Below are 27,156 nucleotides of genomic sequence, written 5' to 3' on the forward strand. Positions count from 1 at the left end.
TTCCTTGTATCATTAACATTATTATAGTTCTTCCCTCTTTTCCATTTGTACCTGTTTGTCCAGTGGTGTGTATTGTTTTTTGTTCGTTTATGTTAATGGGTTTTTATGATGTATTATCTGTATTACCCTAATTTTTTTTATTGTAAAAGCACCTTGAAATAAATGATAAGGTGGTATATCAAATCATTAAAAAACTTGGAAACTTATGACAAAAGACCACGCACCATTTTAGTAGCCTTCCTCTGGACAGACTCCATCCTTGTTATATCTTTTTAATGGTGCCGTCTCCACAATTGTACCCAATATTCTAAATGAGGTCTCACAAAAGTCTCATTCAGAGGCCTCAATATACCAATGCAAACCTAGATAGCGCATATTATTGACCTGTGCATTAAGTTAATGTTGTTGGAAGACATGTTATTTACAAGCGATCGTGCACAATAATTTTACACAGATAAATGGTGTTCCACTATACAAACTGCAATGGCTAGACCAAGTTTAAAAAAGGACATTGGTAGGTCACAACAGAACAAGTTCCCATAGGTGCCAGGTGCTGGCAGGCTTGAATGAGAACTGCTATTAGCATTACAGACCATGTTTCTTTCAGTCGCAGTATCTACTTCTCCCTTAGGCTCTGAGCATATTCAAGAGAGTTGGAAAAGATTACTCAAGAAAAGTGAGGCAGCCCCAGAATTAGAAATATAGAAACATAGAAGATGACAGCAGATAAGGGCCATAGCCCATCAGGTCTTCCCACTCTACTGACCCACCCCCAAGTCTACTATCCTAGGGATCCCACTCCTGGTGACAGGTTCCCTTGGCTTAACCCTCTAAGGCAGTGTTCTTCAACCTTTTTACACCTATGGACCGGCGGAAATAAAATAATTATTTCGTGGACCGGCAAACTACTAAGACTGAAATTTTTTTTTAAAAAACCATCGCCGCCCCGTCCCCGCGAGCTCGGTCCCACAAACCATCTGATCCCATCTGCACAAGCCTCAAATAGTTATAATTTTATATTGAACATATTTTATTAAAGTATAAAAAGAAACAATATTCTATACAATTGTCATTTTATAAATACAAATAATACAGGGCAAAGATCAACAAAACCCCTGTCTCCCCTCCCCTTCACATATATCCCCTCTACTATCAAGAAAACTGAATAAGCCAAATTATTACAGAATGCTACACAAATATCAAGTAACAGAATACCACAGTCACACATAACAGGAATGGTGTTAAGGGAGTGGAACTAGGGCAACTGCCCCCTGGTCAGAGAGAGCCCTAAGCCAGCTGGAAGCTAAAGAAGCACTGCCTGGGCTTTGCACTCCCCAATTATGTCTAGCAAGATACATATTTCAAATCTGATATATTTGAATCACAAGATAGAAATAAAATTATTTTTTTCTACCTTTTGTCGTCTCTGGTTTCTGCTTTCATTGCCTTTTCACTCTCTTCCAGCCAGTGTCTGCCCTAAGAACATAAGAACATAAGAATTGCCACTGATGAGTCAGACCAGAGGTCCATCATGGCCAGCAGTCCGCTCACACGGCAGCCCTCTGATCTAAGACCAGCACCCTAACGGAGACTAGCCCTACCAGCGCACGTTCTTGTTCAGCAGGAACTTGTCTAACTTTGTCTTGAATCCTTGGAGGGTGTTTTCCCCTATAACAGCCTCTGGAAGAGCGTTCCAGCTTTCTACCACAGAACTTCCTTACGTTTGTACGGAATCTATCCCCTTTCAACTTTAGAGAGTGCCCTCTCGTTCTCCCTGCCTTGCAGAGGGTGAACAACCTGTCCTTAGCTACTAAGTCTATTCCCTTCAGTACCTTGAATGTTTCTATCATGTCCCCTCTCAATCTCCTCTGCTCAAGGGAGAAGAGGCCCAGTTTCTCTAATCTTTCGCTCTACGGCAACTCCTCCAGCCCCTTAACCATTTTAGTCGCTCTTCTCTGGACCCTTTTGAGTAGTACCGTGTCCTTCTTCATGTACGGTGACCAGTGCTGGACGCAGTACTCCACGTGAGGGCGCACCATGGCCCGGTACAGCAGCATGATAACCTTCTCTGTCTCTTCAGTCCAGCATCTGCCCCTTCCATTCACTGTCTGTCTTTCCCTGCCATCTCTCCTCCTGCCCCCCCCCCTCCCAATTTGGTCTGGCATCCATCATCTTCCTTCTGTTCCCCTCATGGTCTGGCATCTCTATCCTTCCCTCCCCCCTGTGGTTTTTAGCATATCTCTCTTCTCATTTCCTCCACTCAGATCTGATATCATTCTCTGCTCTCTCTTCCCTTTTCTTCTCTGGTCTTCCTTCTCTATTTTCTGCCTCCATCTAAATTAAATTCTTTCTTACTATTTAGTCCCGTTTCCCTCTTTTCACTGTGTCTACGCACAGCTTGTCACCCCTTTCCCTCACCCCTCCATTATCTTACTATTTTCTTCCCCCTTTATTTATCTCCTCCTTCCATCCAGTATGTGTTCTTTCCCCACTTCCATTCAGCATCTGCTCTCCCCTCTCAACTGGCATCCATCTGCCTTCTGCTCTCTCTCCCTTCTTCTCACTTCCATCATCTGTCCCCTTCTCTCTCTCTCATCTCCTCCATTCCATCATCTGCCCCTTCTCTCTCTCTCTCTCCCCCCCCCCCAACTTCAATCATCTGCCCCCCTTCCCCTCATCTTTGTGGGTCACTTTCTTTCCCCTGAGGGTGGCTCATGTCAGAGGGGAAGCTTTGGCCGAGCAGAACCGCTTGCAAGGAACAGTGGAACTTACTTGATTGATGTCGATGCTGGGGCCCGTTGCCGTTTGAAGGAAAAAAAAAAAGGTGGAAAAAAAGGGACCTGCAAAGGCGAGAGGAAGGGAAACCTCCAGGACAGCTGCTCTGTGCCCTCCTTCAGCGGCCCAAGAGTCCAGACCAACAGTGGCAGCTCTGTGAACTTCTAACTTCGGCACAGAGCTGCCCCTAATCAATAGTTTAGCGCGGTTTCATGAGGCAGCCTCGGGGCCTTTGATAGCCGGCCCGCTTCGATGATGCGATGTGGGCCGGCCTAGCAAAGGCCCCGAGGCTGCCTTATGAAACCGCGCTAAACTATTGATTAGGGGTAGCTCTGTGCCGAAGTTAAAAGCATACAGAGTTGCCGCTGCTGGTCTGGAGGTGCGGAGACAAGGCAGGAGGCAAACGCGGTGGAAGGCAGGAGTCCCGGCACAGCTACTGCAACAGGAAGTTGCAAGTCAGCTGACGCCGGCCTTTCGTTGCGGCGGGGACCGAATCCTTTGCGGACCGGCAAGATTTTGTTTGCGGACCGGCACCGGTCCGCGGACCGGCGGTTGAAGAACTGTGCTCTAAGGGATCCCACATGGGCATCCCATTTGCTCTTAAATTCTTGCACGTTGTTTGCCTCGATCACCTGCACCGGGAGCTTGTTCCAAGGATCAACCACTCTCTCGGTGAAGAAATATTTCCTGGTGTCGCCATGAAATTTCCCGCCTCTGAGTTTGAGCGGATGCCCTCTTGTGGCTGAGGGTCCTTTGAGAAAGAGAATCTCTTCTTCCATCTCGATACGGCCGGTAATAAACTTAAACGTCTCGATCATGTCTCCTCTCTCCCTACGTTCCTCGAGTGAGTACAGCCGCAAATTTTTCAGCCTTTCCTCGTACGATAGATCCTTGAGCCCTGAGACCATCCTGGTGGCCATCCGTTGCACTGACTCTACTCTCAGCACATCTTTTCGGAATTCATCCTCACACTGTAGAGCCCCAAGTGTAGGCTCTGGTTTCAGAAGAGCAGCCTGAAATCCAGATTCTCTGCAGGAATACCATTGCACAGTACAGCAAAATCAAATTCAATTGCAGCACTTTTCTTGTTTTACAGAGGATGAAAGAATGAGCCCTTGGGCCCTTCCTTACAGCCTGATTAATGTTTCTTTGGAATGTTTTTTTTTCCATGGGGAATGGGGGTATTTTAAGAAGTGCCTTGTCTGGGTTTTCAGCTGCTTTCCTTGTACACCCATGACAACTTCTGAACACTTAAAAAAGATCAATGGAAGAAGAGAGATCTCTTTTCCTGTAATGTCCTAGGGAAAGGGACAAGAGAAGTAAACAATGAACAGAGCAAAGTATTAGGGTTGCAATGTCAGCCCACTTGAATACATAAAAATAATGGTGTCAAACAGATGGTAGATGAAACATGAAACATTTCTATTGGACTAACTCGGTACAGCTGTAAATAGCTTTGGAGCGCATAACTCCCTTCCTTGGTTTAGTGACGAGCCAATACAATTTACACTACATTTTAAACAGTACAGCATCAAAACCAATGTAACTGCATTGTCTCTAACCATAAGAACATAAGAATAGTCTTACTGGGTCAGGCCAATGGTCCGTCAAGCCCAGTAGCCCATTCTCACGGTGGCCTATCCAGGTCACTAGAACCTGGCCAAAACCCAAGGAGTAGCAACATTCTAGCATCTCAAAGAAATTCCGGAACCCCAATGATAGCATAAGAACATAAGAACATAAGAAATGCCTCCGCTGGGTCAGACCCGAGGTCCATCGCGCCCAGCAGTCTGCTCACGCGGCGGCCCAACAGGTCCAGGACCTGTGCAGTAAATTTCTATCTATACCCCTCTATCCCCTTTCCCAGCAGGAATTTGTCCAAACCTTTCTTAAACCCCAGTACTGTACTCTGCCCTATAACTTCCTCTGGAATTGTATTCCAGGTGTCCACCACACGTTGTGTAAAGAACTTCCTAGCATTAGTTTTGAATTTGCTTCCTTTCAACTTTTCCGAATGCCCTCTTGTTTTTTTATTTTCTGAAAGTTTGAAGAATCTGTCCCTCTCTACTCTCTCTATGCCCTTCATGATCTTGTAAGTCTCTATCATATCCCCTCTTAATCTTCTCTTTTCTAGGGAAAAGAGTCCCAGTTTTTCCAATCTCTCAGCATATGAAAGGTTTTCCATCCCCTTAATCAGTCGTGTTGCTCTCCTCTGAACTCTCTCGAGCAATGCCATATCATTTTTAAGGTACGGTGACCAATACTGGACGCAGTACTCAAGATGTGGACGCACCATTGCCCGATACAGCGGCAGGATAACTTCTTTCGTTCTGGTTGTAATACCTTTCTTGATTATACCTAGCATTCTATTCGCTCTCTTAGCGGCAGCTGCGCACTGTGCTGTCGGCTTCATTGTCATGTCCACCATCACCCCCAAGTCCCTTTCTTGTGCACTCTCATTCAAAAACTTCCCTCCCATCACATAATTATACCTCGAGTTTTTGCTTCCCACATGCAATACTTTACACTTCCCAACATTGAATTTCATCTGCCATCTCTCTGCCCATTCCCCTAGTTTGTCCAAGTCTCTTTGCAATTCTTCGCAGTCCTCCTTTGTCCGAGCTCTACTAAATAGTTTGGTGTCGTCCGCAAATTTTATTATCTCACACTTCGTCCCTGTTTCTAGCAACATTCCAGAGCTGAGATTGTGATGTCATAATGCCTCATTCCACACTGCCTCAGAGCCAATCTCATCAGTGATCTTACAATGACTTGATTGTCCTATACTTGGCACACCTAAGAGCATAAGAACAGCGCGCTAAATGAAAAATACTAACAAAAGCTCTTTGGAGGCGTTTGCGTCTAGTGCGCACTAAAACCGCTAACGCACCTTAGTATATATCCAGTTAAGTCTATAAATCACCAGAAATCTTTTTGAGGTCTAGAAAGGCTCTTAACTGTGACGGTACAAAGAAAATGTACTTAACCCCCAGATAACGAATCAAACATTTGCAGCGATAAGCCCCTAATTTTTTAGTTTCATCTCACATAGACAAGAACTCCTTTCTACGATCTTGTGTGGTTTTTGAAATATCTGGATAAATCCAAATTCTTTGCCCAGAAAAACGTAAATGAGAGTTCTGGAAGTAAAGTTTCATTACTGAGTTCAAGTCTTGTTCAAAGACAAATGAAACAAGTAGTGTCGACCTTTCTTTTACTTCAGAAAGTGAATCCTCCAACATAGAAGATAAATCTTTTCCCATTTGTTCTTCTTGGACTGTATCTCCTTCCTCCGCAGCCTTGGTAGCAACATTAGGAATATAATATATCTTACTGATTGGAGGAATAGCTTGCTGAGGAATCTTTAATATCTCAGTTAGATATTTTTTAAAGTAATACAAGTTTCAAGTTTATTAGGATTTTATATACCGCCTATCAAGGTTATCTAAGCGGTTTTTACAATCAGGTACTCAAGCATTTTCCCTATCTGTCCCAGTGGGCTCACAATCTATCTAACGTACCAGAATTTTAGGCTGGAGATTTAGGAAAGTTCAGAACATGAATATTGAGCCGCTTATTAAAATTCTCAAATTGTTCCATTTTCCGATGCACATAGATCTTATCTTTAATCAAGGTAGATGTAATTTCTTTTAAACCCTTCATATCTGAATTAACCTGTAGTATTTGCTCAGTGGAGTCCTGTTAATCTTTTCAATGTTCTTAGACAAATCATCAACTTTCTCTGAAAGGTTAAGTACCTCTTGTGCAGATTTTGCAAGCGTTCCGTCTGCAAGACCTGCCAAATGAACTCTACGGTCACCACTGGGAGAGTTGGAAGCGGTGAAATACCCGCTATTACTCCTGTTGAAGATTTCTCGGCGTTCATTTTCACGGGCGCTCCTCTCTCCTGGCTAGAACCCAAGGCAGCGACTTCCGCCCCTGGGAACACTGCCGTGGCAACCCATGTTGACGTCGGGCACAGTGGAGGACTGGAATCCGGTGGGGACAATGATATTTCATGCCCCAAAAAACTGGACGCTCCATCGTCCACGTTTACAGCAGGGCTCCCTTCTCCCGGTAAGTTGGTTGTTAACTGGTTCAAGTACCGCTCCAGAGTTTGTTGCTGAACCGGCGTCGAGCTTCTGAGCTGGGAGAGATTCAATTTCAGAACGCCCTTTCTTTTAGTATGAGGCATTAGGAGCAATTCGCAGCCAAACGGCACATCATATAGAAAAAAACTCCAGTAGAATTAGCGGTTCGGTGGCACGAGTAGAAGGAACCAATCTAGCGTGCAGCCATCTTGGATCCCACTATTGGTTTTAAAAGTATTTCCCTGCAGTGAAAGGAATGGAGCTCTCCAAAATAAGCAGAGCTAGTCTGATAAAAAGATCCCACCTACAACATGTCTGTTGACATTTTATGAAGAGAAAATGACGGTAATTCACATTCTGGGAAAAGAGAACAAAAAGCACAGTTACTTACCGTAACAGTTGTTATCCAGGGACAGCAGGCAGATATTCCCACATATGGGTGACGTCACCGACGGAGCACCGCAGCGGACAGCCTCGAAAGCAAACTTGCTTGAAGATCTCGAACTTTCGAGTGCTGCACCGCGCCTGCGCGCGTGCCTTCCCGCCCGAACTAGGGGGCGCATCTCCTGAGAGGATCCTCAGTTCAGATACCTAGCCAAGAAGCCAACCAGGGGAGGTGGGAGGGTTGTGGGAATATCTGCCTGCTGTCCCTGGATAACAACTGTTACGGTAAGTAACTGTGCTTTATCCCAGGACAAGCAGGCAGCATATTCCCACATATGGGTGACCTCCAAGCTAAGTAAAAAGGGATGGAGGGAAGTTGGCAATTTACGAGAAAAGATTATGCAAAACAGATTGGCCAAAATGGCCATCCCTCCTGGATAAAGTATCCAGACAATAATGAGAGGTGAAAGTATGAACCGAGGACCAAGTGGCAGCCTTGCAGATTTCCTCAATAGGAGTTGATCGGAGGAAAGCTACAGATGCCGCCATAGCTCTAACTTTATGGCCCGTCACTCGACCTTGCAGAGGAAGACCAGCCTGAGCATAACAAAAAGAAATGCAAGCAGCCATCCAGTTGGAGATGGTACGCTTCGATATAGGACGACCCAACCTGTTTGGATCAAAGGATATAAAAAGTTGAGGAGACGTTCTGTGAATCTGAGTGCGTTGCAAGTAGAAAGCCAAAGCACGTTTACAGTCCAAGGTATGAAGAGCCGCCTCTCCTGGGTGAGAGTGAGGCTTTGGAAAAAATACAGGTAGAACAATAGACTGATTGATGTGAAATTCTGAACATAAGAACATAAGAACATAAGAACATAAGCAGTGCCTCCGCCGGGTCAGACCATAGGTCCATCATGCCCAGCAGTCCGCTCCCGCGGCGGCCCAAACAGGTCACCTGTCTGAATCACCAGAAGGGGCCCCCTTGCCACCCTGGTTTCCCATTGAAGTCCTATCTTCCCATCGAAGTCCTAACCCTCCGGTTTTGCACATGCACGACCTGGTCGGGTTTCTATACTTATTACCTGGATACTTCTCTCAGTATCCCACGATCCCTTTATCCCTCAGGAATCCGTCCAATCCCTGTTTGAATCCCTGTACCGTACTCTGCCCGACCACCTCCTCCGGCAGCGCATTCCAAGTGTCCACGACCCTCTGGGTGAAAAAAAACTTCCTTGCATTTGTTTTGAACCTTTCTCCCTTCAGTTTCTCCGAGTGCCCCCTCGTACCTGTTGTCCCCTTCAGTCTGAAGAATCTGTCCCTATCCACCCTCTCTATGCCCCTCATGATCTTGAAGGTCTCTATCATATCTCCCCTGAGCCTCCTTTTTTCCAGGGAGAAGAGCCCCAGCCTATCCAACCTCTCGGCGTATGGGCAGTGTTCCAGCCCTCTTACCAGTTTCGTCGCTCTCCTTTGGACTCTCTCAAGCACCGCCATGTCCTTCTTGAGGTATGGCGACCAATACTGCACGCAGTATTCCAGATGCGGACGCACCATCGCTCGATACAATGGCATGATGACTTCCCGCGTCCTGGTTGTGATGCCCCTCTTTATGATGCCCAGCATCCTGTTGGCTCTTTTCGAGGCTGCTGCGCACTGTGCAGATGGCTTCAGTGATGCATCCACCAGCACACCCAAGTCTCTCTCAAGTCTGCTGTCTCCCAACAATGCCCCCCCCATTTTGTAGTTGAACAACGGGTTCTTTTTCCCTATATGCATGACCTTGCATTTTTCCACATTGAAGCGCATTTGCCATTTGTCTGCCCAGTCCTCCAGCTTCTCCAGGTCCCTTTGCAGGTCCTCACACTCCTCCCTGGACCTAACTCTGCCGCACAGTTTGGTATCATCTGCAAATTTTATGACCTCGCACTTTGCCTCTTTTTCCAGGTCATTGATAAATATGTTGAAGAGTAACGGCCCCAGCACCGATCCCTGTGGCACACCGCTCGTGACTCCCCGCCAGTCAGAATATTTGCCCTTTACTCCAACCCTCTGCAGTCTACCCGACAACCAGTGCTCGATCCATCTGTGCACATCCCCTCCCACCCCGTGGTTCCACAGCTTCCTAAGCAGTCTTTCATGTGGCACCTTGTCGAAAGCCTTTTGAAAATCGAGGTAAATGATGTCGATGGGTTCCCCATTGTCCACCCGACTGCTTATTCCCTCAAAGAAGTACAGAAGGTTCGTTAAGCACGACCTTCCCTTACAGAATCCGTGCTGGCTTGTTCTCAGTAGACCATTTCTTTCAATGTGCTCGCAAATGCCATCCTTGATCATAGCTTCCACCATCTTCCCTACAATTGAAGTCAGGCTCACCGGCCTGTAGTTCCCAGGGTCACCCCTCGATCCCTTCTTGAAGATAGGTGTGACATTTGCCAATTTCCAGTCCTTTGGTACCTCTCCAGTTTTCAAGGATAGGTTACAAACATGCTGGATTGTGCCCGCTATTTCCTGTCTTAGTTCCTTCAGAACCCTTGGGTGGATCCCGTCCGGACCCGGTGATTTGCCGCATTTTAACCTGTCTATCTGTTTGAGGACATCCTCCTTACTTACCTCTATGTGTTCCAATTTTTCAGCCTGTTCCCCACTCATGAGCTCCTCTGAGTCCGGTATATTAGATGTGTCCTCTCTCGTGAAAACCGACGAGAAGAACGTGTTCAACCTCTCAGCTACCTCTTTATCCTCCTTAATCACTCCCTTCCTATCCCCATCGTCCAACGGCCCCACCTCCTCTCTCGCTGGTCGTTTCCCCTTTATGTAACTGAAGAATGCCTTGAAGTTTTTCGCCTCCCTGGCCAGCCCCTCTTCGTATTTCCCTTTTGCTTTTCTAACCTCTCGGTGGCATTCTTTTTGGCATTTCCTGTGCGCCTGGTGGTTTTCCTCCGTTGGGTCCTTTTTCCATCTCCGGAAGGATACTTTTTTGTCATTTATTGCCTTCTTTACTTCTGCTGAGATCCAAATCGGGTCCTTTGACCGCTTGTTCTTGCAGCCTTTCCTGAAATTGGGGACGTACATTTTTTGTGCTTCTTGCAGGGTGTCCCTGAATAGGGTCCAGGCGCTTTCCACAGTCTCCATCCTAAAGATATTTCTGAGCTTCTTCCCCACCATTTTCCTCATAGCAACATAGTTCCCTTTCTTGAAGTTGAGCGCAGTTGTTGCGGTCCTCCTTACTATGGGTGTCCCCCTTTCTAATGTGAATCTGATCGCATTGTGGTCACTGTTGCCTAGTGGTCCTCCCACTTCTACCCCGCTTGCAGGCCCCCCTAATCCGTTCAGGATGAGGTCAAGAGTAGCACTCCCTCGCGTCGGTTCCCTGACCAGTTGCTCCATGAAGCAGTCCCTCACAGCTTCTACAAATCCTGTTTCCCTAGTGCAGTTGGAGTGACCCGTACTCCAGTCTATCCCCGGGTAGTTAAAGTCCCCCATCACTGTTACATTTCCAGTCCTGCACTCCTGTCTCAGTTCAGCTTCCAAGTCGTGTCCGACTCCTTCTGGCGTACTAGGTGGGCGATAGTACATCCCCAGTTTTATGTCTGCACCCTTGTTTCCCGGCAATTTGACCCATAGCGATTTCAGCCCCTCTGCCTTCTTTGCCATATCCATCCCGACTGAGTCGATAGAGTTCTTTATATATAGTGCTATGCCTCCCCCCTTCTTGTGGGTCCTGTCCCTCCTGTAGAGCTTGTACCCCGTCAGCGCCACATCCCATTGATTCTCCTCAGTCCACCATGTTTCTGTAATTCCAATTATATCCAGGTCTTCCCCCTTGGCCACGACCTCTAGTTCACCCATCTTGGCCCTGAGGCAAGAATTTAGGATGAGTACGGAGAACAACCTTGTCATGGTGAAAAACTGTGAAAGGTGGATCAGCCACTAGCGCTTGTAACTCACTGACACGACGAGCAGAAGTGAGAGCAATCAGGAACACAGCTTTCCAAGTGAGATACTTGAGATGAGCTTTGTCAAGTGGTTCAAAAGGAGATTTCATAAGTTGAGCTAAAACAACATTGAGATCCCAAACCACAGGAGGTGGTTTAAGAGGAGGATGTAGATTGAGAAGTCCTTTCATAAAACGAGAAATCATAGGATGTGCAGAAAGGGATTTGCCCTCCAAAGGCTGATGAAAAGCAGCTATAGCACTAAGATGGACTCGGATAGATGTAGTCTGAAGTCCAGATTGTGACAAATGAAGTAAATAGTCCAGAACTGATGTCAATGAAGCAGATCTGGGTGGTAAATTATGCGTAGAACACCAAGCAGAAAATCTTGTCCACTTTTGACCATAACATTGCCTAGTGGATGGTTTTCTGGAAGCAAGTAAAATATCTTGTACAGACGGAGAGAATTGAGAAAAGTCTGTTACAGAGAAAGGTACCAAGCTGTCAAATGTAGAGACTGTAGATTGGGATGAAGCAAAGATCCTTGATTCTGCGTGAGTAGAGAAGGAAATATTGGTAGAAGTAGGGGCTCCCTGGTGCTGAGTTGAAGTAGAAGGGAGAACCAAGGTTGCCTGGGCCACCGAGGAGCTATCAGAATCATGGTGGCCCGGTCTGATTTCAACTTGACTAGAGTCTTGAGAATCAGAGGAAACGGAGGAAAAGCATAAAGGAACTGATTCCTCCAGTCCAGTAGAAACGCATCCGCTTCGAGACGTTGAGGAGTATAGATGCGGGAGCAAAATTGAGGCAGTTTGAAGTTGAGAGGTGACGCAAACAGATCTATCTGCGGAGTCCCCCAACGAGCAAAAATTTGGCGAAGAGTAGGAGAATTGAGTGTCCATTCGTGAGGTTGTAGAAGACGACTCAATTTGTCCGCCAAATAGTTGTGTTGACCCTGAATGTAAACTGCTCTGAGGAAGATGTTGTGGAGAATCGCCCACTGCCACAATTTCAGAGCCTCTTGACAGAGGGAGTGAGATCCCGTCCCTCCCTGTTTGTTTACATAATACATGGCTACTTGGTTGTCGGTACGTACTAGAATCACCATGTCGTGAAGAAGATGCTGAAAAGCTTTGAGAGCATAGAATATCGCTCTGAGTTCCAACAGATTTATAGGACACCTCCGGTCTGCTTGGGTCCAGAGCCCTTGAGTGCAAAGACCGTCCACATGGGCTCCCCAGGCATACATTGACGAGTCGGTTGTGAGGACCTTCTGATGAGGAAGAGGGTAAAACATTAAACCTCTTGAAAGATTCAAAGAGAGCATCCACCAACGGAGAGACTTCTTTAATGAAGGAGTGATGGAAATTAGTCGAGTTGGTGGATCCACTGATGGTTGCCATTGAGATGCCAGTGTCCATTGAGGAATGCGAAGATGAAGCCTGGCAAAAGGAACCACATGAACTGTAGAGGCCATGTGACCGAGCAGAACCATCATTTTCCTTGCTGGAACAGTGGAAAGTTGGAAGAATTGTTGAGAAATTTGAAGGAGTGCATCCTGACGTGGTTGTGGAAGGTATGCTCTCAGTTTGATAGTGTCCAGAGTTGCTCCTATGAACTGGAGAGACTGAGAAGGAATCAGTTGAGATTTGGGAAAATTGATGTGAAATCCCAGACTTTGAAGAAAGAGAATAGTCTGTTGGGTCGCTACAATAACCCCTGAAAGAGAGGGAGCCTTGATGAGCCAGTCGTCTAGGTATGGAAATACTTGGAGACCCTGGTTGCGAAGAGCTGCAGCTACAACCACAAGGCATTTTGTGAAAACTCTGGGGGAAGAAGCCAGACCGAAGGGGAGAACTTTGTACTGAAGATGAAGATTTCCTACTTGGAATCTGAGGTACTTGCGAAAAGCTGGATGAATGGGGATATGAGTATAGGCCTCTTTGAGATCGAGGGAGCACATCCAATCCCCTTGATCCATCAAAGAATATAGAGTTGGCAGAGTGAGCATTCGAAATTTCTCTTTGACTAGAAATTTGTTGAGAGCTCTGAGATCCAAAATCGGTCGCAAATCCCCCGTCTTTTTGGGAACTAGAAAATAACGGGAGTAGAATCCCGAGTTCCTTTGGGAGAGAGGAACTTCCTCCACAGCTCGCAGGAGAAGAAGAGCCCGAGCTTCTTGAAGAAGAAGAGGAAGATGCGACTGATTTGAAAGACACTCTCTTGGATGGCGATCTGGAGGCACCTGAAGGAGTCGAAGAGAGTATCCCTCTCTGATAATGGTAAGTACCCAGAGATCTGATGTTATGAGCTCCCATTGATGATAAAATTTGGACAGGCGACCCCCTATGGGGAGGGGAGAATTTGGAAACAGAGAAATTGGAATGCTCAAGTGGAGATTGTCAAAAAGACTGAGCAGGCTTAGTGTTAGCAGGGGTCTGTGACTTTTGTTGTCGTTGTTGTGGAGGAGGCCGACGAGCAGGAGGTCTAGAAAAAGCAGGAGTTGTTTTCTGTGGATAGCGACGTGGAGTTTGTTTGAAACCTCTAGTTGGTGCAGGTTTAGGTTTTGGACGGATGAGGGAAGCAAAAGAGCGCTCATGTTCTGAAAGACGCTTTGTAGCTGCCTCAATAGAGTCATCGAATAATTCATTTCCTTGACAAGGAAGATTAGCCAATCTATCCTGAAGGTTTGGATCCATGTCCACTATCCGTAACCATGCTAATCTATGCATGGCTACTGCAAAAGCCGAGACTCTAGACGAGAGTTCAAAGGCATCATAGGAAGCTTGTAGCATGAATAGTCTCAATTGAGAAAGAGTCTTAAGGATATTTTTAAATTCCGATAGACGATTGGTGGAGACATCCGGGTAAAAGGAAGACAAAATCTTTAAAAAATGATTGAAATAGGACGTAAAAATGTAATTATAATTTAGAACTCTATTTGCCATCATAGAATTCTGGTATAAACGTCGACCAAATTTATCCATGGTACGGCCTTCCCTACCAGGAGGAACTGAAGCATAAATTTTGGAGGGATGTGCTTTCTTCAATGAAGACTCTACCACTAGAGATTGATGAGAAAGTTGAGACTTTTCATATCCTTTAGATGGAACCGTTCTGTAACGAGATTCCAATTTAGAGGGGATGGCAGTGATAGAATAAGGAGTCTCCATGTTGCGAGTGAAGGTCTGCTGTAGAACAGGAGTCATAGGCAATCTGAGTGACTCTTTAGGAGGATGGGGAAGCTCCATATCCGCCAAGTACTCAGGAGTATATTTAGAGTCTGAATGAAGGTCTAGCTTGAGAGCTTGGCCCATGTCAAAAATAAATTTGGCAAAAGAAACTGATTTTGGGTCAGATGATTCTTCAGGAGAGCCACTGCGAGATTTATGTTGTACTGAGTAGGATGGAGAATTTTCTCTAGAGTATGTGGAAATGTCTGATTCCATACGCACAGTAGGAGAAGAAGTTGTACTGTGAAGTGGAGTAAGAGAATGTTTCCTCTTTAGACTCCTGGATGGAGAAGTACCTGGTGTACGTGGTAGAGAATGAGTCGAGGCGTGTGGAGAACTGTCTCGACGGACTGGCTTCGATGGGGTTCTGGATCGAGAAGGGCTTTGAGTGGAGGCTCGATGTCGAGAACCCTGCTTCGCCTTCGAAGAACGAGACAAAGAAGCCTCGGTATCCATCGTCGAAGACTCTCTCCGAAGCTTGGAGGCTACATGTCTGGAATGCTTCGACCGATGCTTCGGAGGAGGTGAGCCCGGAGACGACTCCGATGAAGAAATGTTTTTCGGTGTCCGGGATCGGCTTCGAGAGACTGGAAGCTCCGGCTGAGTAACAGGCTGGTCAGCCCGAGGCAAGGTCGAGGACGGGACCAGTTGAGCTACCAAAGAAGTAATTTGAGTAGTGAGGATAGATTTTAACATGTCCTCCAGCATCGGCACCGAGACAGAAGGTTCTGACCTCGTAGGTGCAGCAGTACGCTCCGAAGAGGGCGACCTCGAAGGTGAGTATTCCCTTATCTTGGAGGTACGCTTTGAAAGTGGTCGCGCCGAGGACTCTGGTGGCTTCTTGGATACGGCACCTGAAAGGGAACTCGGAGACTTACCCCCCGTAGAAGGCTTCGTGGAAGACGTCGTCTTCGAGGCAACCGAAGTAGAAGAGGTCGAGGCCTTCGAGACCGAAACTCCAGCCGGAGTCTGGGTCGAGGCCTTCGAGACCACAGGTGTCGAGGTCGTCGGAGTCGAGGCCTTCGAGACCGGTGCAGCCGCCACGGTCGAGGCCGGCTCCGAAGATTGCTCCATACCAAAAAGTTGAAAAAATTGAGCACAACGCCGCCGAAAAGCTCGTGGAGTAAGAGTAAAGCAGCGATGACAATCTTCTGGGGAATGAGAGGAACCCAGGCACTGTAAACAACGGCAGTGGGGATCGGTGACCGAAATCACCCGATTACACTGTCGGCAACGTTTAAACCCGGTAAGAGGCCGGGACATGGAAAAATAAAGTCCGTGTCGAACGAAGGAGCCTAGGCCTAGGCCCAAAGCTCGACGGCCGAACTGAAAGGAAAAAAAGAAGAAACTTTTTTTTTTTTTTTTTTTATTACACTAAAAAGAAAAGATAAAATTAAAATGAACACAGCGACCGACTTTAAATGAAAAGAAACAGCCGCGGTGATGAGAAGGCAATGCTGCAGAGAAAGAAAACGTGTCTTCTTGTCTCCGCGGAAATAAACGAACTGAGGATCCTCTCAGGAGATGCGCCCCCTAGTTCGGGCGGGAAGGCACGCGCGCAGGCGCGGTGCAGCACTCGAAAGTTCGAGATCTTCAAGCAAGTTTGCTTTCGAGGCTGTCCGCTGCGGGGCTCCGTCGGTGACGTCACCCATATGTGGGAATATGCTGCCTGCTTGTCCTGGGATAATAAGGCAATAGATCATTACATAATCAAAAACACCTGGTTAGGATCAGATTCCAATCCAGCACACAGATACACTAACGGCCAGACAATTTACTATAGTAAAAAAACACTATAAACATTTAAAACAACTACAGATTGTTCTGTTATGAAAACAAGAATCAACTTGAGATAAACAAAATAATCCCCATCAGCTGCCATAGCTCACCTGGGCCAGATTTTAGGGTTTTTACTACCTTAACACTATAATCACACAATGGCAAATTGCAAAATAAATGAATATCTAACCTACAGGCGAGGCTTATGATGGGAATCAGTTTAGACCAGGGGTCTAAAAGTCCCTCCTTGAGGGCCGCAATCCAGTCGGGTTTTCAGGATTTCCCCAATGAATATGCATGAGATCTATGTGCATGCACTGCTTTCAATGCATATTCATTGGGGAAATCCTGAAAACCAAACTGGATTGCGGCCCTCGAGGAGGGACTTTGAGATCCCTGGTTTAGACATATCGATACACTGCCTTTCCATATGATTAAAGTCTTTATAAACCATAAACAAGAACACACCCAGATGCAATGATACCCCTCTAAAAATCATAAATGGGACCTCAGCAGTTCCTAGAGGTTACATCTCCAAATGGAGGTGACCCTGTACAGAAGGGCTACCAACACACTGCTGTATCTATACCATAAGTCCAATAAGGTAAGGCATTAGAGCAGGGGTATCAAAGTCCCTCCTCGAGGGCCGCAATCCAGTTGGGTTTTCAGGATTTCCCCCATGAATATGCATGAGATCTATTTGAATGCACTGCTTTCATTGTATGCTAATAGATCTCATGCATATTCATGGGGGAAATCCTGAAAACCCGATTGGATTGTGGCCCTCGAGGAGGGATTTTGACACCCCTGCATTAGAGCCTAAATATATAATCCAAGGAAAAAAAGAAGACACAGGATAGAAATGTTCAAATACCTCAAAAGGTAGATTCTGTATAATCCACAAGAGGCAAACATTTTTAGTGAAAAGAAGTTATATAACAAGCGATCATAGCATGACACTTGAGGAAAACAAACAGTAACATCCTATAGCCTCCCAGCTCAGATAGCAAAACCATACACACAAGAAAGCCCCAGTAAGGCACAGAGGGCGCAAGTAGGACCTGCATAAAAGACTGACATGGAGGTTTTTACCAGAATCCACAAAACAAGGATTTAACAGAACTGTATATGAGCACGACATTGCTTTTAAGTTTGTAAATTTCTTCAAGACGTGAACATCAAAGACAATAAACCACCACCTATTTGACAACAAAATATGAGGAAATGCCCAAGCTTACTAGAGAAATACCATCTACTGAGGTATGAAAGAAGCTGTTGTCCGTAGATTCTAGACCATTGGGCCCCAAACCTAACATGGAAGACCCCCAACCAGTATGATTTCCAGGATATCTACAATGAATTATATAAGAGATAAATCCGCAAGCAAATTCTTCTCATGAACTCATTGCTAATATCTTGCAAACATAACAGCTTTGGGACCATTGCTCTAGGCCAGGACTGCCCAAGTCCTGGCCCAAGTCCGGTCCTCGAGATCTACTGGCAGGCCAGGTTTTCAGGATATCCACAATGAATATGCATGAGAGATTTGCCTGCACTACCTTCTTGGTATGCAAATCTCTCTCTCATGCATATTCTTTGTGGATATCCTGAAAACCTGGTCTGCCAGTAGATCTCGAGGACCGGACTTGGGCAGTCCTGCTCTAGGCCATAGAGCCCAGAATTTGCCAAGTTCCTCCCAACAGCTCCATGCATCATGGACAGAACTGAAAAAGTAGCGTCAAGCTCTTTAAAAGGAAATTCAAGAGCGCTTTTACTGTCACATTAAGAAATAGAATTCGCAGAGAATGAAACTGAATTGACAGAGGCCGCTGTTACCTTACAAATCAGGAGTGAGCAACTACAGTTCCCCAAGAGCCACAACCCAGTCAGCTTTTCAAGATTTCCATAATGAATAAGCATGAGATATATTTGCATATAATGGAAGAAGGGTAAGGAAACAACAAGGCAGCCGGTTTACCAGATTCAACGTGGAACAGGAGACAAGAAGCAGACCATATGAAGAAAAGTGTTTTGTTTTTAAATTAATGCTCCCAGGAGATAGTGCCCGACATGGCTGCATTTCACCAGTAAGTTGTAACAAACTCAGGTTCATTTCATCAGCATTGGTGGAAGCTGCTGTATGCCACCAGTTGGTTCTATGTCCCTGACACAGCTTTGTTGGCGAAATGCAGCCACGTTGGACATTATCTCCTGGGAGCACTAATTTTTAAAAAAACACTTTTCTTCATGTGGTCTGCTTCTTGTCTACTGTTCTACAATACAAGCAGAACATGCCAATCACTCTCACACATATTCATTGTGGAAATCTTGAAAACCCAACTGGGTGGTGGCCTTTGAGGACTGCGATTGCCTATCCCTCTTATAGACTAACCAATTTATTGAGACATGAGCTTCAAATGAGAAGAGTCCACTTCTTCAGAATGAAACCAATTGACATATGTTCAACCCAAGGGTGGGGGGAAAAGGTGGCCAGTAAAAGCAGAGATTATCACGTTTTAAAAATAAAAAGTAGGTAAATTAAATTTCTGAAGGTCAGATCGCCCTAGTTCAAAAAGCTTGTTGGACTCACCCCTGTGTATCAAGGTTGCATCCCGAGTGCCAGGAAGAGGAGGAGGGGGGAGGGCGAATGCGTTCATTATTGTCTTGCATTTGTAGGCGTATCGGCTTCCGTAGACCCCAGGATATGTTCAATAATCCTTCAACAATAAACTCCCCTTCTTCCTGTGGAAAACCACATATAACCCAGTCACTCAAGAGAACATATATGCAAGAAGAACAAGCACATCTCCATACCCCATCTCCAACCACCTTCAAGCCCATGAAATATACTTTTAGCTAAAGGAATGCCCTAACCCAATGATTCCCAAACCTGGTCCTGGAGGCATTCCAGCCAGTCAGTTCTTCAGGATATCCACAATGAGTATTCATGAGAGATATCTGCATGCAATGCCTCTACTGGATGCAAATCTCTCTCGCGAATATTCATTGTGGATATCCTGAAAATCAGAATGGTTGGGATGCCTCCAAGATCTGATTTGGAAACCATTGTCCTTCTCTATGGAGGCAAAAATCATATGATAAGCTTGATTTATGCCCTTAACTGTAGGGCTGACACTTTATAGGTTGCTTAGAACAGGGTGCAAGTCAATGAGAAATTTTTAGCAGGTGGTCGGTCAACGGCCATTCAAGAATTTGCTCTACCAATGGTGAGCTGGTATGGTTATAATATTTCTTTTTTTTTTTTTAACTTTTTTTAAACTTCTTTATTCATTTTTTAAAACTACAATTGTGCACAATAAATGATATGTTTACATAGAATATTATCAGTAAAGCACAGTAAATTTATTAGAAAAAATAACAAGAATTATTTTCCCCCACCCATTTATCCAATTAAACAATAAATAAAAAATATCTGCATACAGCCGTATCATACCTCCTAAGCAGTGCCAAAACATACCCCCTGCCCCCCTCCCCAGTTGTGTAGGGATGTTATAAAAAATTTATGGATGTTTGGGAACCATTAACTAAATATTGTAAGGATTGACTTACTTATCTAGATGAAGAAAACATACACATATTTCTTTTCATAATTAAATATTTGCTTTAGTGAAATCATTAACTGAAAAAGTATGACAACAGAATACATGCCAGTACATATTATTCCACTGTAGATGATATTTAAAATGTTATACAATCACTTTATGTCCTAAATTTTGAATTTCTGAACTATTGAAATGCCTCTTTATTTGGTTCAGTGTATGAACTATTCATAGGTCATGCTGCATGGGGGCAGGGGAGTGGGGGGGGGAGGGGTCTCTGTTCAGATATTTCCACAACTCTGTAGAGACTTCACATCCTCTGAAGAACTCAGTCTCTGGATCATTCTTGCAGTTGACTTAATAAAAAGGTTATCCTGCAAAGAATCCTCCATGACCAGCACAACTACTGAATCTGTATAGTTCAAAGTTAACAAACTTTGATTTATTTTTAATATGGATGTATACAGCCCAACAAAACATTTCTGGTTCCAACAATGAAGATACTACAATCCACAAGTGCAGAAATAGGTGGCTTGTTCTGCAAGCTCTTGGCATCCCCTCCTCTCACTCCTCCCCCAGTATTTTCCCCATGTCTTACTCTCAGTCTAGGGCAGGGATCTCAAAGTCCCTCCTTGAGGGCTGCAATCCACATAGATCTCATGCATATTCATTGGGGAAATCCTGAAAACCCGACTGGATTGCGGTCCTCAAGGAGGGACTTTGAGACCCCTGGCCTAGGCCTACCAGCTGTAAATCCCTTGGGAACATGATATTGTTGCTTCCCAGGTCTCTGCCAATAGATTTCTCTGTTGACTGATCGTTTCTCCTACTATAAGAGAAGAAGGAAATAGAAGGGGTATGATATTCTCCCCGATATAGCCAATTCTGTTCAGTACATAGTGTTGAGAATCAAATTAACTTCAGTATAAAACCATGGTACAAAACATGCGAGACAAAAGAAAAAAAAAACAAGATGGAACTAACAAACCGCCTACCTGAGTGCAACCAGCACTGATGGAGACCCCAGAGGTACTCTTATAGTAACACAGTAAATGATGGCCGATAAAGACCTGAATGGTCCATCCAGTCTGCCCAACCATACATGCTCCATAAATTGATTTAATTTAAATGGTCCCTTTTCTTAGATATTTCTGGGCCAGAAACTCGGAGCCCTGTCCAGTAGTATGCTTAGGTTCCATTCACTCCAGCCCATTTTAACCATCCCAGCCCTCCCCAGCCTATCCTCAACTGACACAGGCCGTGCTAGCCTGCCCAGTACTGGCCTTAGTTCCTTCAATGTATACTCATTATTTTCTGATGAGAGATCCTCTGTGTTCATCCCATGCTTGTTTGAACTCTTGTCACCGTTTTCGTCTCCACCACTTCCCTCGGGAGCGCATTCCATGCATCAACCACCCTCTCCGTAAAGAAGAATTTCCTAACATTACTCTTGAGACTACAACCCCTCAACCTCAAATTATGCCCTCTGGTTTAACCATTTTCCTTTCTCTGGGATAGATTTTGTTCTACGAAGAAATGTCATGTATGAGTAATACAGGTGAGAATTCCAGAGTCAGACTGACTGAAAAGAAAAGGATTCTTTCAATATCTTTTTTAAAATGAATTAATTTAAAAGAAGGGAAATGTGAATGTTGCGAGATTAGTTAGGATTTGGTAGTATGTTATGGAATTAATTATCTATTGAGATCAAGCAGGCTACTAATATTTTACAGTTTAGAAAGGGTGTAAAATACTTTTTTTTAATTTTAGAGAGCGCATTTATACATATCCCAAGTATGATCATGTATTTAACTGGATGGTTGCTGTAATTTGAAGAGAGAACATAAGAACATAAGCAGTGCCTCCGCCGGGTCAGACCATAGGTCCATCCTGCCCGGCAGTCCGCTCCCGCGGCGGCCCAAACAGGTCACGACCTGTCTGAATCACCAGAAGGGGCTCCCTTGCCACCTTGATTTCTCATTGAAGTCCTATCTTCCCATCGTAGTCCTAACCCTCCGGTCTTGCACATGCACGACCTGTTGGGTTTCTATACTTATTACCTGGTTAGCTTTCTATACTTGTGTTACATCCCAGCTCCTCCCTCAGTATCCCACGATCCCTTTATCCCTCAGGAATCCGTCCAATCCCTGTACCGTACTCTGCCTGATCACTTCCTCCGGTAGCGCATTCCAAGTGTCCACGACCCTTTGGGTAAAAAAAAACTTCCTTGCATTTGTTTTGAACCTATCTCCCTTCAGTTTCTCTGAATGCTTTCATCTTATTTTTAGTATGGTGTTATCTTATTTATTTGTGTGTCTGTGATATTTGAGGGGGAGTTTTAATATACTTTTTGTTAGTATGACGTGATTGTATACAACTGCGAGTGTGGATGTCGTGGGATATAAGTTTTTTTAAAATAAACAAACAATAGTCCAACATCTCAATTGGAGATGAAAAATGAACTAATGCTAAAAAAAAGTAGTCTTCTGGAATTAGTCCAATAAGAAGTTTAAAAACAAAGCAGAGTGTCTTGAAAGTACAGTGCATGTGAATCTCCACCCAATGAAACAGCAATTGGGCCTCTAGTTTCAATGGAGCACTTTTGCTGCCTCCATGTCTGTTGACATATGCCACCACTGTGGCATTGTCTGAGAAGACCCTGACAGCTTTGCTTTCTAGGGTATCCTGCAATGTCCGCAATGCCAAATGGATGGGCCACAGCTATAGACCATTTCCTCTGGGAGAGCGACCAACATCTCTGGACTTGGCGACCCTCGCAATGGCCTCCTCACCCAAAGAGGCCAGCATCTGGTCATCAGAATCACCCAGGATGTGGTGATGTAGGCCTTTGGCCAGCGACTCCAGCTATAGCCATTGACGCAAACCACGCCATGCCATCCTCCATCCAAGACAAAGGCATTTGGAGACCAACGGGACATTATCGTGTCCTGTAACAGGTGTAGATGAGCCTTCATACAAGAGACGATCTCTATGGTTGCTACCATCGAATCCAGCATCTGCAGATAGTGCCATGCTGTAGGCGCCTGCATTGACAGAATGTTTGAAATCTGGTGGGTTAGCTTCGGTTTGCATGGCTCTGGTAGAAACACACAACCCGCTACTGTGTCAAACCGAACTCCCAAGTACTCTAGGGATTGAGTCAGTTCCAGATGACTTTTCCAGAAACTGATGACCCAGTCTAGATCTTGTAGGAGCTGGACCACGTGTGCCACTGCTCTCTTGTCCTCAAGACTTAGGCAGCGCTCTGATCAGTTAATCATCCAAGTATGGATGCAGATGAATTCCCGCTTTGTGTAGGTGCACTGCTACCAAGGCCATTAACTTGATGAAGGTGCAAGTTGCTGTCAGTCAAGCTCTGCTATGAGGGGAATAGTCCCCAAGTCTACAAACTGTTAGTGCAAGCTGGCTAAACAGGTTCCCCTTAGAGCTGCCCTGCTAGTTACAGACTCAATCCAGAGAGTAAGTGTCTTCTTGCCGTCAGAGCTGTCCCAGGAACACTGGAAATCAATTACATTGCTGACAGTAGGGCGTGGTGCTTCAATATTGTGCTTTCAATCACCAGTGACAGTCAGGTACCCTAAAGTTTTGCAGAGAAACCTAAGAATTGCCATACTGGGACACACTGAAGGTCCATCAAGCCTAGTATCCTGTTTTCAACAATGGCCAACCCAGGCCCCAAGTACCTAGCTAGATTCCCAAGTAGTATGCTGTTTATCCTAGGAATAAGAAGTGAATTTCCCCAAGCCATCTCAATAATGGCCTATGGACTTCTCTTTTAGGAAATTATCCAAACCTTTTTTAAACCCCACTAACCTGATTTCACCCCATTCTCCAGCAACAAATTCCAGAGTTTAATTACACATTATGTGAAGAAATATTTGTTTTAAATCTACTACTTAGTGGCTTCATCACATGCCCCCTAGTCCTAGTATTTTGGGAAAGAGTGAACAAGTGATTCATATCTACTCTTTCCATTCTACTCATTATTTTACAGACCTCTATCATATCCCCACTGAGCCGTCTCTTCTTCAAGCTGAAGAGACCTAGCTGCTTTAGCCTTTCCTCATACGGAAGACGTTCCATCCCTTTTATCATTGTTGTCGCCCTTCTCTGTACCTTTTCTAATTCTGCTATATCTTTTTTGAGATACGACCAGAACTGCTTTGCCTGGTCCTCACTATTGAAAAATGTGATAGTGTAACAGCTCCCCCCACTGGCAGGACTATAGGTGGAGACTCTCGCTTAGCTTAGAGCAGTGGTCTCAAACTCGTGGCCCGGGGACCACAATCAGCCCGCTAGATACTATTTTGAGGCTCTCGGTATGTTTATCATAATCACAAAAGTAAAATAAAATAGTTTTTTGATCATATGTCTCTTTAGCTATAAATTACAATATTATTATTAAGACTTAGACAAAAGGAAAGATTTATAAACTATAAAGAGTTTTACCTCATGCAGAATGGTCATTTCTTTAATAAGACATTAACTATTTTTTTCTGAGGTCCTCCCAAGTACCTACAAATCCAAAATGTGGCCCTGCAAAGAGTTTGTGTTTGAGACCACTGGCTTAGAGGAAAGTGTTCAAGAGGCTTATTAGGTTTTCTTTCCAAATGCATAGAGCAAGCTAATCTTTTTACATCACCTCAGACCCAGTATAATTTTCTCAGATTGTGCTCCCTTGAAAACTTCCCTGCATCGGGGCGAATAGCTAATATCTTACTTAGGGTATATTTGAATGTGTTGTGTACTCATGTCTATTGTGCGAGCTAGCTCAAGTTCCAAACCCATTTTTTTCATCATTTACCCATTAAGACTCACATAAAGCTGTCAGTTAACTGTGCATTTCCCTTAGAGGGAAAATGAAGCCGAATATTCCACCTCTCCAAAAAAGATGTATTCGCAAGAAAAGTCACAAGAAATAGAAGGATGGCACTTATATTAACTTCTTTGCAGACACTCGCTGCAATATCTTAGGATGGTATTACTTGAGTTGCATGCCAACTCATTCTTCATCCTGTCCCTGAAGTCTATAAAGCACACATAGAAACCTGATAGATGAAGACAGAATTCTTACCTCCCTGTGCCGAAGCTGTAAATTCAGTCCTTCATAGTACAAGTTGTAGATCTTCAAGTGTGACAGGAGCTCATGTCTACAACATATGAAATGTTTGATTTATTTATTTTTTTAAGACGGAAGACGTTCCTTATCTAACAAATCTGATTAGTAACAACTGAGGTTACATCCGCCAAAGATAAATCTTCAGGCTTATTTGACTGGGACACCACCATCTTGTTTGGACAAAATCCTTTCGACAAGAGGTCAGTCAACTCTGTCTTTATACAGTGTAGTGCAGTGATCTGAAACTCGTGGCCCAGGGGCCACATGCAGCCCGCCAGGTACTATTTTGAGGCCCTCGGTATGTTTATCATAATCACAAAAGTAAAATAAAACAGCTCCTTGAACATATGTCTCTTTAGCTATAAATTACAATATTATTAAGACTTAGCCAAAAGGAAAGATTTATAAACTATAAAGAGTTTTACCTCTTGCAAAATTGTCATTTCTTTAATAAGACATTAACTATTTTTTCTGAGGCCCTCCAAGTATCTACAAATCCAAAATGCGGCCCTGCAAAGGCTTTGAGTTTGAGACCACTGGTATAGTGGTACTACTGCCCTAAAGGTCTGATTCTCGACCAGAATAAAATAGGAAAACAGCCATTTTGGCTGGAATAACCTGTTTGTGAAGCACTCCACACACATGGCTTGCTTCCCAGCTCTAATAGCAGTTTCATAGAGATTTAGGGGAGAAGTTTTTGACATGGGCAACTGTAAAAGAAACAGTACAACTCGTGCTGTTTTAGCACAGGCCCAATTTCATGCAATGAGACCTAAAGTAGTTACTAAAAACTCAGGTTAACAGTACAATGACCAGTCTTAATACTAGCCTACACTGACAACTCCCCCATCCCCTCTTAATGATGTCTGGATAAAGGGAAGGAGATAGGAGGCATTCAAGTAACTTCCTTAGCTCTTGGCTGCTGGGCTGTGAGCTATCACCAAAACCAGGGCTCCGTGGATCAGATGGTACACATGTCCTGTGGGCTGATCAGCTGTCTCAAGAGTCACATAGCTTTCAGTATTTCATTTCCAATAATGTTACGCCCAAGGCCATATTAACTTAACAACAATAGGCAGCCAGCGACATTAACTTATACTTAGTCTGTTTAAATTCATTATGCTCCAATTATTAACCTGTTAAAGCCAAATGTCAAAACCATTCCATATTATGTAAGTGTCTAAGAAGAACATCTTTTGACTTTGTCAGTATGGATTATGCTTTTGAGATCCTTTGATTTGCTGTGTGTGGAATCTATTTTAAATTTGTTTTATCTGCCCTTGGAAGCAGTTTTGATGTCGTTCATGCCCACCATCATAGCAATAAAGAGCCTTTTTTTTTTTTTTAAAGAAAGCCTCAATTTCACCCAACAGAACTTAAGGAAAAATCTGAAATTTCTAGGAACTTTCAATTATGAAGGGTTGCTGAAAAATTCTCAGCCCAACCAAGAAGAGAATGACATGGATATGGTTCAGTCAATGATCTGAAACAATGTCAAAACAGAGAATTTTGTGTCTGCAAATTGGCACTTAACAAAATAAGATAACACTCTTTTCAGCAACAGTGGCAAAACACCACTTAGAATTTAGGAATTTGGTTGGTTGGGCTGAAAACTTTTCAGCACCTCCTTATAATTAGTTACACAAAACCGAGAGCAACAAGCTTCCAGAGACGTGAAACAGAAGGAACTGCATACAAACGATAACATTCAGCACAGCCTCTGACCTTTCACATCTTACCCCCAGAGCTGGTTTCAGCAATTAGGGTCTTCTATAATTAATCAGCAATTTCAATCCAAAATACTAAATTTGCAACCTAGCTGCATTAGCTCTGTTTTCTACCCAGGTCAGAGCACTGCATAGATTCCAAACGTTGTTATATGCTGACTTCTGTTATCAAGATGCTTCTCCATGACTGAACCACATTTTTAGTTTTGCTCCCTAAGCTGTTTTCTCGCCCCTATTTATGCAGTTGCTACCTTGTTAATAATTAAAATTAACACTCAATTTTCATGAGAAAAGCTCAGTTGAAATTAACCTTTTCTGAGCTCAGTGGCATAAGCTAAATTTCCAGCTTCCAGTACCGTATTTTCCCATATATAACCCCCATACATGTATAACTTGCACGCATATATAACTCACAGAACAAAAGCCAATTTTTCCACCAAAATATTTCAAGCTTTCACGAGGTATTAATTTTTTTAATTGCCTTAACCTGATTATTCAGACTGGGTATTAAACATTAAAAATTAATATTAAA

The 27,156-nt window shown here is 44.2% G+C and overlaps 1 protein-coding gene across 3 annotated transcripts in view; it reads right to left on the minus strand.

The window, feature by feature from the left end:
• RASSF2 (Ras association domain family member 2) overlaps window positions 1-27,156 on the minus strand; it is an 89,235-nt gene that overhangs the window by 32,191 nt on the left and 29,888 nt on the right. For all 3 annotated transcript variants that reach the window (XM_033949974.1, XM_033949973.1, XM_033949976.1), the window contains exons 3-4: window positions 24,853-24,928; window positions 18,788-18,939 (exon numbers count right to left, since the gene is read on the minus strand). In XM_033949974.1, the coding sequence (XP_033805865.1) occupies window positions 18,788-18,939; window positions 24,853-24,928 (228 nt within the window). The remainder of the gene's footprint in view (window positions 1-18,787; window positions 18,940-24,852; window positions 24,929-27,156) is intronic.

Source organism: Geotrypetes seraphini, chromosome 6, assembly GCF_902459505.1.
Source record: "Geotrypetes seraphini chromosome 6, aGeoSer1.1, whole genome shotgun sequence".
Lineage (NCBI taxonomy): Eukaryota > Metazoa > Chordata > Amphibia > Gymnophiona > Dermophiidae > Geotrypetes > Geotrypetes seraphini.